Here is a 13,687-nt window from a genome sequence, read left to right on the forward strand (position 1 = left end):
AGGCACATACTGCCTTCCAGGACAGTCACTGGTCCCAAAAGAGTTGCCACCAAAACACGTCTCTTTGCAGACGCCGTCTTCAGCCTTCAATACTCTTCGGATCAGCAGACAGTGGTGACTTCCTTTCCAGCTCCCAAATACTAAACCTAACAAATGTGTTCATCCTTCCCTCTGCGTCCTACCTTACAGTGGATGGGCTGGGGGGGGGGGGGGAGGGGGGCGGTCCAGCCCCCACGCTCGGGTCCCAGCTGCTTCTTTTTTCTCAGAGCCTGGCATGATTGGGTGTCTCAGTCTCCTGCATCTGTAACCTTGCTGCTCATGCTGACTGCTTCTCATCACATGCTATGAAGTTTATCCATCTAATTCAAGTGTATACTTTACATCTATGCAAGTGTAAATGCGTGCTTGTCCCCTGCCTCACCGGCTCCAGGAGGACAAGGATCTCTGTTTCCTGTGTTTCCATGCCCTAATAAAGTGCCTGACAGAGTTGTTGCAAAATATGCATGGAATATAGTAAGAACTCAATTTTTTTTTTTTTTTTTTTTTTTAGACAGTCTTACTCTGTCACCCAGGCTGGAGTGCAGTGGCGTAATCTTGGCTCCCTGCAATCTTCACCTCCCGGGTTCAAGCGGTTCTCCTGCCTCAGCCTCCTGAGTAGCTGGGATTACAGGCGCCTGCCACCACACCTGGCTAATTTTTGTATTTTTAGTAGAGATGGGGTTTTGCCATGTTGGCCAGGCTGGTCTCAAACACCTGACCTCAGGTGATCCGCCTGCCTTGGCTTCCCAAAGTGCTGGGATTACAGGCGTGAGCCACTGCGCCTGGCCTCATTTTCCTATTGAAAGAATAAACAAAAGAGGTGGCTGAAGTAATTGGTATTGGTTTTTTGCTTTGTTTTGTTTTTGTGACAAGAGTCTCGCCCTCTCACCCAGGTTGGAGCACAGTGGCGCGATCTTGGCTCACCGCAACCTCCGCCTCCTGGTTCAAGCGATTCTCCCACCTCAGCTATTAGAGTAGCTAAGATTACAGGTGCATGGGGCTTGTAGCTCCTTTGTTTTGACCCATGTCTACCATTTGGAATGGCTGTATTTACCCAATGCTTATACACCCATTGTATCTAGGAAGTAACTAACTTGCTTTTGATTTTACAGGCTCATAGGCAGAAGGGACTTGCCTTGTCTGGGATGAGAATTTGGACTGGACTTTTGAGTTAATGCTGAGATAAGACTTTGGGAGACTGTTGAGAGGGCATGATTGGTTTTGAAATGTGAGGACGTGAGACTTGGGAGGGGCCAGGGGTGGAATGATATGGTTTGGCTGTGTCCCTGGAGCCACCCAAGAGGTTCTACCCTGCCCGCTGCCCAGACAGACCTGATTTATCAAGGCAGGGGAACTGCAAGAGACAGCGAGTAATTCACACAGAGGCAGCTGTGCGGGAGGCTGGAGTTTCATTATTATTCAAATCAGTCTACCGGAGCATTCGGGGAGCAGAGTTTTTAAGGACAGCTTGGTGGGTGGGGGTAGCCAGTGAGCTGGGAGTGCTGATTGGTCACAGGGAGTCAGCTGTCTTCTTGTGCTGAGTCAGTTCCTGGGTCGGGGCCACAAGACCAGATGAGCCAGTTTATCGATCTGGGTGGTGCCAGCTGATCCATCAAGTGTGGAGTCTGCAAAATATTTCAAGCGCTGATCTTAGGAGCAGCGTAGGGAGGGTCAGAATCTTGTAGCCTCCAGCTGCATGGCTCCTAAACCATAATTTCTAATCTTGTGACTAATGTTAGTCCTACAAAGGTCGTCTAGTCCCCAGACAAGAAGGAGGTCTGCTTTGGGAGAGGGCTGTTATCATCTTTGTTTTAAACTATAAACTATAAACTAAGTTTCCCCCCCAAGTTAGTTCAGCCTTCGCCCAGGAATGAACAAGGACAGCTTGGAGGTTACACGCAAGATGGAGTCGGCTAAGTTAGATCTCTTTCACTGGCTCAGTCATCATTTTGAGAAGGCGGTTTCATCTCCACCCAAATCTCATCTTGAATTCCCATGTTTGCAGGAGGGACCCAGTGGGGGGCAACTGAATTGGGGGGTGGGGGGGCAGGTGTTTCCTGTGCTGTTCTTGTGATACTGAATAAGTCTCATGAGATCCGACGGGTTTAAAACGGGGAGTTTCCCTGCACAAGCTCTCTGCTCTTGTCTGCTTCCCTGTGAAACGTGCCTTTCACCTCCTGCCATGACGGTGAGGCCTCCCCAGCCATGCAGACATGTGAAGTCCATTAAACCGCTTGCTCTTGTAAACGGCCCAGTCTTGGGTGTCTTTATCAGCAGCATGAAAACAGACTCATACAGCAGGCAAGCTGTGCTGAAGAAGCAATTACTCTATTCTTTATGTTCTTTGTGGCAACCTCACTTACATTGTATCTTCAACCAAATACATCCAAATCTCCACTTATGAACACTCATGAGTGTGAACACATGGCAACCCTCTTCTCATCTGCCTGTACACTCTTGAAACGTCACTAGGAGACACCTAATGTGGGGGAAAGCCAGATGTTCAGATACTGTGATTTGAGTATTTCCGAATAAGGCAACGTCAGAAAGTTGTTGAGTCACTAATGTCTCTACTGAAATTGAAAACATTGAGTGGCACTGAGAATTAAAATGATTTTGCATCTAAGACATAACATCTATAGGCATTAGAATATTTCTGTAATATAAAATGGAAAGAGCATCAACTATCAGAATATTTGGACAAATATTTGGATCACGTATTTGGACCCATCTCCCTAATTCATTTTGAACATTTAAAAAAATGAACTTCTAATGGGATCCCAACAAAGGTGATTTAAATAAACTCCTCCATTTCTGCATATCTACTGGTGAGGTTGTGAAGAAAAGACTTATGTAGTAATGCCCCCTAAAATAAAGTATATTCTATGAACATATCCAAAGGTAGTGTAAACAAAGTAATATATGAGATATAGCTTTATCTTCAGTATGCTGGGCAAATAATATTGTATTTATCTGAGGTAATTTATTGTATATAGTTTAAGCTACTTATATGCAACCTGTAAAACTTTAAAAACACAACATATCAGAAAATCCCCACAAAGATCTCAGTCCAGCAATTAAGTCACGCACACGATACTGGATCAATTTCACAAAGCACTTGGCTCCAAGTCACAGGCAGAACGGCTCTAAATGCACATGAGGAAGGGACCTCCTGGGACATTCTCTTGTGCTACATGCAGGTTATGGGAAGGAACCACACTCCAGGACTACAGCCACAGCCTATTTGATGCCACTGTGTCAAGTGTGGTGCTTGAATGTGCCAGGGTGGTCATGCAACGAACCTTCTGGCCCACAGCATAGACCAAATTGTCTATGAATTGCTTTAGTCTGCTCTTTCCTGCTTAACTAGACCTGTCTCCACTCTTTAAGTAGGACAATTTTACTCACCTTTAAGTAGAAACTGATTGTATTTCGTAATAAACACCTTGTCTTCCCCAAAGAGAGTCCATGACTGTTTTAGAGACAGGATCTTGCTCTGTCATCCACGCTGGAATGCAGTGGTGTGATCTTGGCTCACTGCAGCCTCTAACTCCCCGGCTCAAGTGATCCTCCCACCTCAGCCTCCCAAGTGGCTGGGACTACAGGTGTGCTCTACCACACCTGACTAATTTTTTATTTTTATTTTTTGTAGAGACACGGCCTCCCTATTTGAATTTGAGACGCTGGTCTCAAATTCCTGGGCTCAAGCGATCCTTCCACCTTGGCCTCCCAAAGTGCTGGGATTACAGGCATGAGCCACAGTGACCAGCCCTCATCCAGGTTTTTAAAAAACTGATGGTGTTAAATAAAGACAGGATGCAAATTAGTTTCCATTTTTATTAAAGTTGTGTTTTTCTAAGGAACATATTACACTTAAAGTTCAATACCATAAATATTAGTTCTTAAATCTTCTATTTTACTTATTAAAAATGTAAACATAAAACAACCACTCCCTCCCCATCCCTGACCCAATATATATTAAAAAAATATTACTCCTCTCAGGTAAGTTCTTTTCTTCAGAATGAGTAACACAGACTTCATTAAAATCTTGTTAGTCCTCCTGGGCTGCAAGGACATGGCAGGAATGACTAGTGTCCACTGTGACAAGGGTCTGTGACGCTGTGACTGAGGCCCGTCTCCTCCTGCCACGAAGACTCATGTGCCCTAAGAGACAGGCTCCTCTCTGTCCAGTCAGCGTCCAAGGACACGGACAGTGGTAAGGCACCGAGCACAGACACTGTGACAGACACAGCACGCAGGATGGCGTATGCTCCTGGAGGCAGATCACAGCCAGCACAGACAGCAATTCTGGGTGAGTGTTAGTCAGAGGGTATTAGAGCTGGAAGGATTCTGAGAGATCGCCTAGTCGTTCACAGATGGCCTCAGTCAGTAAGTCTTCTAATATTAGAAGGAACATTGATACAACTTTATGAAATACTTTGATATATTTATTTATCTTCCTAAAACTAAACCTCATAAAATGATGTTTCAACTTCAAATACTGATAAACCTTAAGCCTAGATAGGCTGAATAACTGCAAGCATAATTTATAACATTTATAGAATGTCTATTTGATCTCAACAAAAATAAGTATCCTATAGGAAAAATGTAAGGGTTACTGGTTTTAAGAAATAAAAGGATGTTTTTCAGAATACTGGAAGGATCTATATGAGGACAACCTACCTGTTTGCCAGTTTCTTTAAAGCTGTCAGCTCAAGGCTACTGACATGGCTTTTGCTTCCTTCCTGTAAATTTTGTTTCTGAAAACTTGAGACAAATTCACTTGATATTTTTGACAACTGGGGACCTTAAAATGATCAAAATGAGCCTAAGTCTGAACAGAAAACCAAGGTAGTCAGTTTTTAATAAGTACTTGACCCTTTTTGAGTCAGAAAGTGACTCCAGTCTACTGTCCCCAAATTGCTGCTCCCCATTCCTTCCCTGTGTCCCTCACTTCCACTACAGCTGCAGCCGGCCCAGCCTGTCCCTCTTAACACAGCGACGTGGCTTTGTCTTTGCTAACATGAAGGGTATAACCTGCCACAGGATATCAACGTGTGGGCCATTTCAATTTCTTCACTTTGCAGCTGAATTTTATACCAATAATTCTGCAATGACATCTCGGATTCTAAAAGTCTGCTTCACTGTCATTTTTTTTTTTCCCAAGAAAGTCTCACTCTGTCATCCAGGCTGCAGTGCAGTGGTGCGATCAGCTCACTGTAACCTCAAACTCCTGATCTCGTGATCTGCTTGCCTTGGCCTCCCGAAGTGCTGGGATTACAGGCTTCGGTCACCACGCCCGCCACTACCATATTCAAAGTGACTAAAATGTGCCTCTTAAAATCTCTGACAGGTTCAGTGTCCTTCTAAGTCTTGCTGGGTACACTATGCAGAATCAATGATGAGTAAAATCATATTCAAGCCTTACTGAAGAGGACGGGAGACATCAACACAGTTACCCTGAGGAACTCAAGACTTTATCCATACTTTATCCAGTTTCACATTTGTCCAGAGAAAACACTGGGCGACCAGGTTCCCAAGCTTAATAAATATATATACAAAAAATGTCATCTATAATATTTTCTTCAGAAAGCCATTAGTGCAAATATAATTATATCAATAAAAAATAAAGCAAAAATATATTTCAAGTATAAAAAGCACCATGCTCAGAAACAACACTACCTAAATGGTGCCACTACACAACAGTCAAAATATAGTCGAACCTATCACTGTGACTCTCAAATATATGATTAATTCATTGTATTTTTGGTAAAATTCTTCATACAGCTTTGCAGGATGATTCATAATCATAAGAAGTATATGTTTAGATTATTGTAAGTTTCTTTAAAAATAGACTCTTTGCTTTGACTTTGCACAATTTAAAGTATGTACAACATAGGCAGAAAATGAGCACTGGCCCGCAGACCATTACGCAGGTTGAGCATCACTTACTGAAATGCTTGGGACCAGAAGTGTTTCAGATTTCAGACTTTTTTTTGGATTTTGGATATTTACAGATACCTAATGAGGTATCTTGGGCATGGACCCAAGTCTAAACATGAAATTCATGTTTCATATATAACTACACACACTGCCTGAAGGTAATTTTATACAATATTTTTAGTAGTTTGTGCATGAAAGAAAGTTTGTGTTAAGTACTTATATGTGGAATTTTCTACTTGTAGTATCAGGTCAGCATTCAGAAAGTTTCAGATTTTGGAGCAATTTGGATTCCGGATTTTTGGATTAGGAATGCTCAACCTGTATTAGCTTCTTTTTAGTTAAGTTGACTATGTTTGAGATTCCCAGCTTTTCACAATGACAAATACCTCCCATTTAAAACTGCATGCAAATACATACTTTAAATTTATGCATTTGAAAAAAAAGCGACTTTCCTCTATGCTGGGGTTGCTGTTGGCTCTAGTGCCAAATAATCAGAATTAATTCTTAGTAATTATGTTGCTTAGCTCACTTAGCATAATTTCTTCAATGGATATGCTGAATGGACGAAAAGCAGGGAAGGACGAGGAAAGGAGGAACAGAAGGAGTCTGTCCGAGGGTTGTGGTTACAATGCCATGGAGGAATATGAGGAGTCTGTCCGAGGGTTGTGGTTAGAATGCCATAGGACTTCATTAGCTTGAGAGAAAGAATGGGCATCGCCTATCATTCATGAATATATTTTTTCTTTTTTCTTTTCATATTCTTGTTAAACCTCATCTAGCCATTAAAAAATTTCAAATAGGAATTACTAAATGGGGCTGGTAAGCTCTAGTACCAGTGTAAAATTGCTTCTGGGGACTGGAATCTATGTAGTAATAGGAGGAGTGTCAAATGCAGAAGGTAAAGGATATTTAAAGCGAAGGCAATCTTCCAGCTTCTGTGGACTGAGTCTTACTTAAAAGTGGTACAGTGGACGCTACTGGATAGGCTCTACACCAAACTTATACCTTGCTATTAGTACACAATTCAGACCATCCTTCTTAAACATAAAACCATTTTCAGATGTTAGAAATTCTTCTGCAACAATTTCTTAACCCATTTTAAAAAACTGCATACCTGTCTTTACCAGAATTTTTTTTTATCTTCATCGGTCACAAAGGAATAGTTGTGTTTTTGTTGTTTCACAGTTGTCTTAAGTATTATCTAAAACAATACAATCATGTTTTTTTCTGTTTGCATGTCTTCCATGTTTTTACAGAGCAGAGTATTTTACTCTCTCAGCTTCCACATTTTTTCATGTCATTATTAAACTCATGGAGAATACAACCAGAAGCTGAGCTCTGAAGAGGGATGAATACAGAGGGCTACCAGCACACTGACAGCAGTTCTGCCGTAAACTGCCACATAGCTGGCAAAAAGGGCAAGCACGGTTAAATCATAAGATTTAATGAAACATTATTTTAAAAAATTCTTTAGAACAAACAATGGGAACAGTGAATTAAGTTTACTATATACCAGCCATTAATTTTTTTTTTTTAAGATACAGGGTCTAACTCTATTGTGCAGGCTGGAATACAGTGGTGCAATCATAGCTCACTGCAGCCTTGAACTCCTGGGCTCAAGCGATCCTCCTGCCTCAGCCTCCCAAATAGCTGGAACTCCAGGCAGGCACCACCATGCCTGGCTGCCATTAAATTTAAAATAGGTATAATAATGATATGTAGAAATCCCAATTCCATTATTTTCTATAAATCAAAGGACAATTTATACTTTTGAGGACAAGATCTCCAATTCTAATCTTGCAATAATTGGCTGTTGTTTAAGTGACTGCAGTATATGGATGATGAACTTTCCCATTGTTGTATGTTAATAAAAATGTTGAGGTATGTAATCACTCTGAAAATTCCACCCATTATCCTATTTTCAAAGGAAAACTTTAGGAAGATTACAAACCCTGAAAAATGAAGACTTGGTGGCTTGCAGTTCCTTCTCCTTCTCCAAGATGAGGTGGTTGGGTTGCTGATGAAGGTGGTTGGCTTGCGGATGAAGGTGTTGAGTTGCTGATGAAAGTGGTTGGGTTGCTGATGAGGTGGTTGGGTTGCTGATGAAGGTGGCTGGGTTGCTGATGAGGTGGTTGGGTTGCTGATGAAGGTGGCTGGGTTGCTGACGAGGTGGTTGGGTTGCTGACGAGGTGGTTGGGTTGCTGATGAGGTGGTTGGGTTGCTGATGAAGGTGGTTGGGTTGCTGATGAGGACAGGCTGCTGTGAAGTTCTGCTTCAAGGTCTGATGGTCGTCAATTCTTCCAAGCCAAAGCCAGGAATGCCACTTCTACCATCTGCATAGGTTGGCACTCGCTCAAACTTTGTGCTTTGTTCACAAGAACATAACATAAAAGAATATCTTGGAAGATCCACTTTTCCATTCCTAGTGCCATATACACAGAAGAAATCCAGCCAGCAGAGGAAACAGATTGCCTAGCAGAAGCCAGAGGGTGACCACCAGGCTCGAGGAACAGGAACAAAGATCTAGAGTTGAAAACAAAAAACTGACTCTCTATAAACAATTTTGGGATAAATCATACCAATTAAATATTGACAGATGAAGAGCAGTGATTATTAAAAAGTAAACAAAGACCACCTTGAGAGCTAAATCAAGAGCAAAACCCAGGTATAAAAAAGTTTTTGTTTCTTTTTTAATGGAGGAAAAATATATATGGAGGAAGAAATGATGTATCCACTATGTCAAGGTTAAAAAATGGTATCCAAAAAAAATTGCCTTGGGGTAGTACCCCAGCAAAGATAAAGATCCTGGTTATTCTGAGATGGGGTGAAGAACTTTCTTCTTTTATTCTTTCTTTGTACCTTCTAAGTAGGGTGACCATATAATTTATCAACCCAAACTAGTACATTTTGAGAATGCAAGGGTGAGTACTATTAATAATGACAACAGGCAGACGGACTGTGAGGATGCAAGGGAGAGGACCATCAATAATGACAACAGGCAGACGGACTGTGAGGAGGCAAGGGAGAGGACCATCAATAACGACAACAGGCAGACGGACTGTGAGGAGGCAAGGGAGAGGACCATCAATAACGACAACAGGCGGACAGACTGTGAGGAGGCAAGGGACAGGACCAGCAATAACGACAACAGGCAGACGGACTGTGAGGATGCAAGGGAGAGGACTATTAATAATGACAACAGGCATATGGATGGTCTCAGGCAGACCAGAACATATGGTCCCCTATTTCTAAATATCTACCCATACATTCATATCACCAATCAATCAGACTTGATTTTGAAACAGCAGAAGATTCTACAGATTTTGGGCACTAGAGGTATATTTTAATTCAGCCATGAGGTGTCCTCATAGGTTAAAACAGTTCTCATAATGAAAATATTTTTATAGCAGTAGGGAGATGAGGCCAACCTGACCTTATTTTAGGATGAGTTGTCCTTTTAAATATTTTAAACAATAAAGATGAGCTTTTATTTATTTATTTTGAGACAGAGTCTCATTCTATTGCCCAGGCTGAAGTGCAGTGGTGTGATCTTGGCTCCGCCTCCCGGGTTCAAGTGATTCTCCTGCCTCAGCCTCCTGAGTAGCTGGGATTACAGATGCGTACCACCACATGTGGCTGATTTTTGTGTTTTTAGTAGAGATGGGTTTTCACCATGTTGGCCAGGCTGATCTTGAACTCCTGACCTCAAGTGATCCACCTGCCTTGACCTAAGATTTTACATCAAATAAAATTCATTGTGTCATTATGATTGTAACTGCAGAAAACTCAGCTGCCTCACTTGGAGTACTGTGTAGAGCAGAGTTAATACAGCAGGCCTGAAACTGCTATCTTTAGAAAGTTCTGCATGCAAGGAGGGCCTTTGCTGGTGGCTGGAAACTGGTTTCCTCACAACTTTGCCCCACGCACCTCTTCCCGTTGCTGATTTTGCTCTGCATCATTTCACTTTAACAAATCTTAGCCATGAGTACTATGATGAGCAGCTGAGTCCTGTGAGTCCTTCTGGTGAACCAACAAATTTAAGGTGCTCCTGGGGACCCCCAACACAAGTATTCATCTTCCAAAACTCATCCTCTGCCTACAGCCCGTAGGGGATGAGGTCCTCAGGATTTGGAAAAGAAGGGAAGTTAATCTTAGAGGTGGAGAAACTTTGACTTGAAAACTGAGTGTGGCCCTCTATTTTCAATCACACCATGGACTAGGCAAAGGGCAATGCAGTTCCACCTAAAAAACACCTCTAGTTGAGAAAATGAAACATTGCATAAGATTTTTATTGTTCATAATCTGAAATGTCAAACTGCCATAAAAATCTCATAGGTCATTTAAATCAAAATTTTAATTGTGAATTGATGAATTCTGCTTTTATACTCTCAGCAAAGCATTATCAGCCTCAGTTTGAACACCGTCAATTTCATGGGGAAGGCGTTCTTCTCAAGGGTGTTTTCTGCATTCCCCTCCTGCTTCTAAAGGGTTTAATTGGCATCTGTCTCCTCATAACTTCAATCTCTTGCTGCCAGTTCCATTCTCTGGAGTCTCACAGAACGAGCACTCGGTCCTACTCCTCAATGAACCCCCCGGTCTTTGCCAGCCCACATCTCTCTGTCTCATTTCGCATGTGTGTTATTGCATCTTTCTCCTCTTTGTGGGTATGCCAATTCCTTTTTTCGGTATCTTTTCCAGGTCTTTCCCTCACTTTCACTTCAGCTGATTATGATATGACTAAAATATATTTAATTACTTTTTGTATTTAATGAGCAGAATTTTGTTTAACCTTAATTTCCAAATGAATGGATACAACGTTCACTTTTTGTGATCTTTGATGAATAATTTTGTGCAACTCAGAGGTTCTTCACCAGAAAGGTTCCTCACCCTTGCTCTTACTCAAAAGTGTCAAGTTGACCTACCTTAGATTTCCGATAATGGTGGGAAGGAGGAACTTCCCATAAAAATGCAATCAGCAGAGAAGAAACTCAACTTGTTTTAGAGCTTCCTTGAAGGGAAATGCCAACATTTTATAAGAGAAGTTCACCCCCTTCACTTTTCCCTCTTTATTCCAACCATAGAGAGCACTCACCCAGTGGCAGAGCTCGGGTCAGGTTAGTGGCTGGAGGATCTGTTTCTGGAGGACAGAGCTCACAGAAGTCCCAACATGATGGGCAGAGCAGGTTTCCATCGTGAATCCAGCCATTCATCTGGATACTGACGGGGAGGACCTGCCCAGCCCGACTACACAAATATGAAGTATCTTGGACCCAAACTTTCAGACCTTGAGGAGAACAAGAAACCTTCAAACAGGAAAAAAATAGATATATAAAAATAATAAATATCAGGTCAGTAAGATTCTAAGAGATTTCTCCTTCAACTTCAGGAAAATATATTAAAACTTACTAAAAACATTGGCTATAAAGCACAATTTGCAGTGTGGGCATAACTTTAACCTCATATAAAGAGTTAAGTTCGCCGGGCATGGTGGCTCACACCTGTAATCCCAGCACTTTGGGAGGCTGAGGCGGGCACATCATGAGGTCAAGAGATCGAGATCATCCTGGCCAACATGGTGAAACCCTGTCTCTACTAAAAATACAAAAACTAGCTGGGCGTGGTGTCATGCACCTGTAGTCCCAGCTACTCAGGAGGCTGAGGCAGGAGAATCGCTTGATCTTGAGAGGCAGAGGTTGCAGTGAGCCGAGATCATGCCACTGCGCTCCAGCCTGCCAACAGAGCGAGACTCCGTGTCAAAAAAAAAAAAACAAAAACAAAAACAAAAGAGGGTTATTTAGGTCCTAAAAGAATTACACTCTGTGTGGCAGGAGTTCTTAAACTTTGAATCTAGCACCTTTTTAAGAATCTGATGGAAGCTATGGACACTTTTCCCAAAAATTACAAGGGGGCACACACATACAGCTTTTTTTTTTTTTTGAGATGGGGTCTTGCTCTGTTGCCCAGGCTGGAATACAGTGGCGATCTTGGCTCACTGCAGCTTTGACTACCTTGGGCTCAGGTGATCCCCCCACCTCAGCCTCCTGAGTAGCTGGGACTACAGGCATGTGCCACTGTGCCTGGCTAATTTTTGTATTTTCTTGTAGAGATGGGGTTTGGGTTTTGTCATGTTGCCTAGGCTGGTCTCGAACTCCTGGACTCAAGTTATCCACCCACCCTGGCCTCCCAAAGTGTTGGGATTAAAGGTGTGAGCCACTGCACCTGGCCGTAAGTCAAATTTTAATTGGGGTTTGAAATTATAAAAATGTTTATTATAAACAAACAAGAATGTATACAGCATAGAAACGCAACACAGCAAAAGTTCTTCATTCTTTCTCCCTGCCCTGAATGCTCTGCTCAGTCACAGGAATTTTATCCAGACTTTATCTTTAAAGGCAAGACTCATAGCTCATTTGCACGTGATAGCTAATGAAATCAGTTTTTAAAAGCAAAAGAAAACACATTAATGCTAACTTTGAAAACATTTAGAAATAGTAACTTTTTAAATTTTTAATTAATTTTTTTTTTTAGACCAAGTCTCACTCTGTCGCCCAGGCTGGAGTGCAGTGGCGTGATCTCGGCTCACTGCAACCTCTGCCTCACGGGTTCAAGCGACTTCTCCTGCCTCAGCCTCCCAAGTAGCTGGGACTACAGGCCTGTGATACCACACCCAGCTAAATTTTTGTATTTTTAGTAGAGATGGGGTTTCACCATGTTGGCCAGGCTGGTCTTGAACTCCTGACCTCAGGTGATCTGCCCGCCTCGGCCTCCCAAAGTGCTAGGATTACAGGCGTGAGCCACTGCACCCAGCCAAAAATTTTAACTATTTAAAAAAACAACCTCAAAGTTGTTTTCTACAAAGACTTCACATTCAATTATGCTACTTCCCTTTAAACACTTCTGAAACTTCTCTCTTGGACCTATCTTCAAAGTCAGTGCATGCTTCTGAACCTGTCTGATGGTAGCAAATTTTTATGTAGCAAGTAGATATAATTTTTGGAAATAGCCCAAGGTTGCCCAGAAGCAAGTCCAGCAAAGGTAGTTGACTAACCTGGTTAAGACAAGGTGTGACACAAAATTACTAAGATTGATTTCCTTAGGTGACTATTAAACTACTAAAGATAATTTCAAAAGAAGAGTTCAAAAGTATATTTGAAGTCATTTTGAAATAACTCTATCATCAGTTAAGTTGAAATATATCACTCTTTTGAAAATTTGTTTTAAGATATCACAAAAACAAACAATGAAGTGTGACCTCTTCTCTAAGTCTGTCACTCCGTGATCCACATCAAGTAAGCATCACCACAGCTACAGTGCAACATCATTATTCTTTAAAGCGAGACTTGATCAAGCGCCGTGCTTGGCGCTGAAAAGGACACTAAAAAAGTACACAATACAGTGCCTGCCCTCTAGCAGTTTCAATTGAGGAAGGAGGAGTAGGATATAAAAATTTTTTTCAGCCGGGCACAGTGGCTCATGCCTGTAATCCCAGCACTGTGGGACACCAAGGCAGGTGGATCACCTGAGGTCAGGAGTTCGAGACCAGCCTGGCCAACCTGGTGAAACCCCGTCTCTACTAAAAATACAAAAATTAGCCAGGCGTAATGGTGGGCTACTCGAGTGGCTGAGGCATAAGAATCACTTGAACCCAGGAGGCAGAGGTTGCAGTGAGCTGAGATCCCATCACTGAACTCCAGCCTGGGTGACA

General features: G+C 42.2%; 1 protein-coding gene across 11 annotated transcripts in view; it reads right to left on the reverse strand.

Annotated features, from left to right (window-relative positions):
• Positions 1-1,431: 1,431 nt before the first annotated feature.
• LMLN (leishmanolysin like peptidase) overlaps positions 1,432-13,687 on the reverse strand; it is an 85,604-nt gene continuing 73,348 nt past the window's right edge. For 6 of the 11 annotated variants that reach the window (XM_055382792.2, XM_055382795.2, XM_055382794.2 and 3 more), the window contains 2 exons: positions 11,075-11,285; positions 3,863-8,505 (listed from right to left, as the gene is read on the reverse strand). In XM_055382792.2, coding sequence (XP_055238767.2) covers positions 8,405-8,505; positions 11,075-11,285 — 312 coding nt within the window. In that variant the 3' untranslated portion in view covers positions 3,863-8,404. Of the gene's footprint in view, positions 1,665-2,402; positions 2,519-3,862; positions 8,506-11,074; positions 11,286-13,687 lie in introns of those variants that run through there. The other 5 variants (XR_010133086.1, XR_008678426.2, XR_010133084.1 and 2 more) reach the window with 4 other exon arrangements.

The sequence above is a fragment of the Gorilla gorilla genome, chromosome 2, assembly GCF_029281585.2.
Source record: "Gorilla gorilla gorilla isolate KB3781 chromosome 2, NHGRI_mGorGor1-v2.1_pri, whole genome shotgun sequence".
NCBI lineage: Eukaryota > Metazoa > Chordata > Mammalia > Primates > Hominidae > Gorilla > Gorilla gorilla.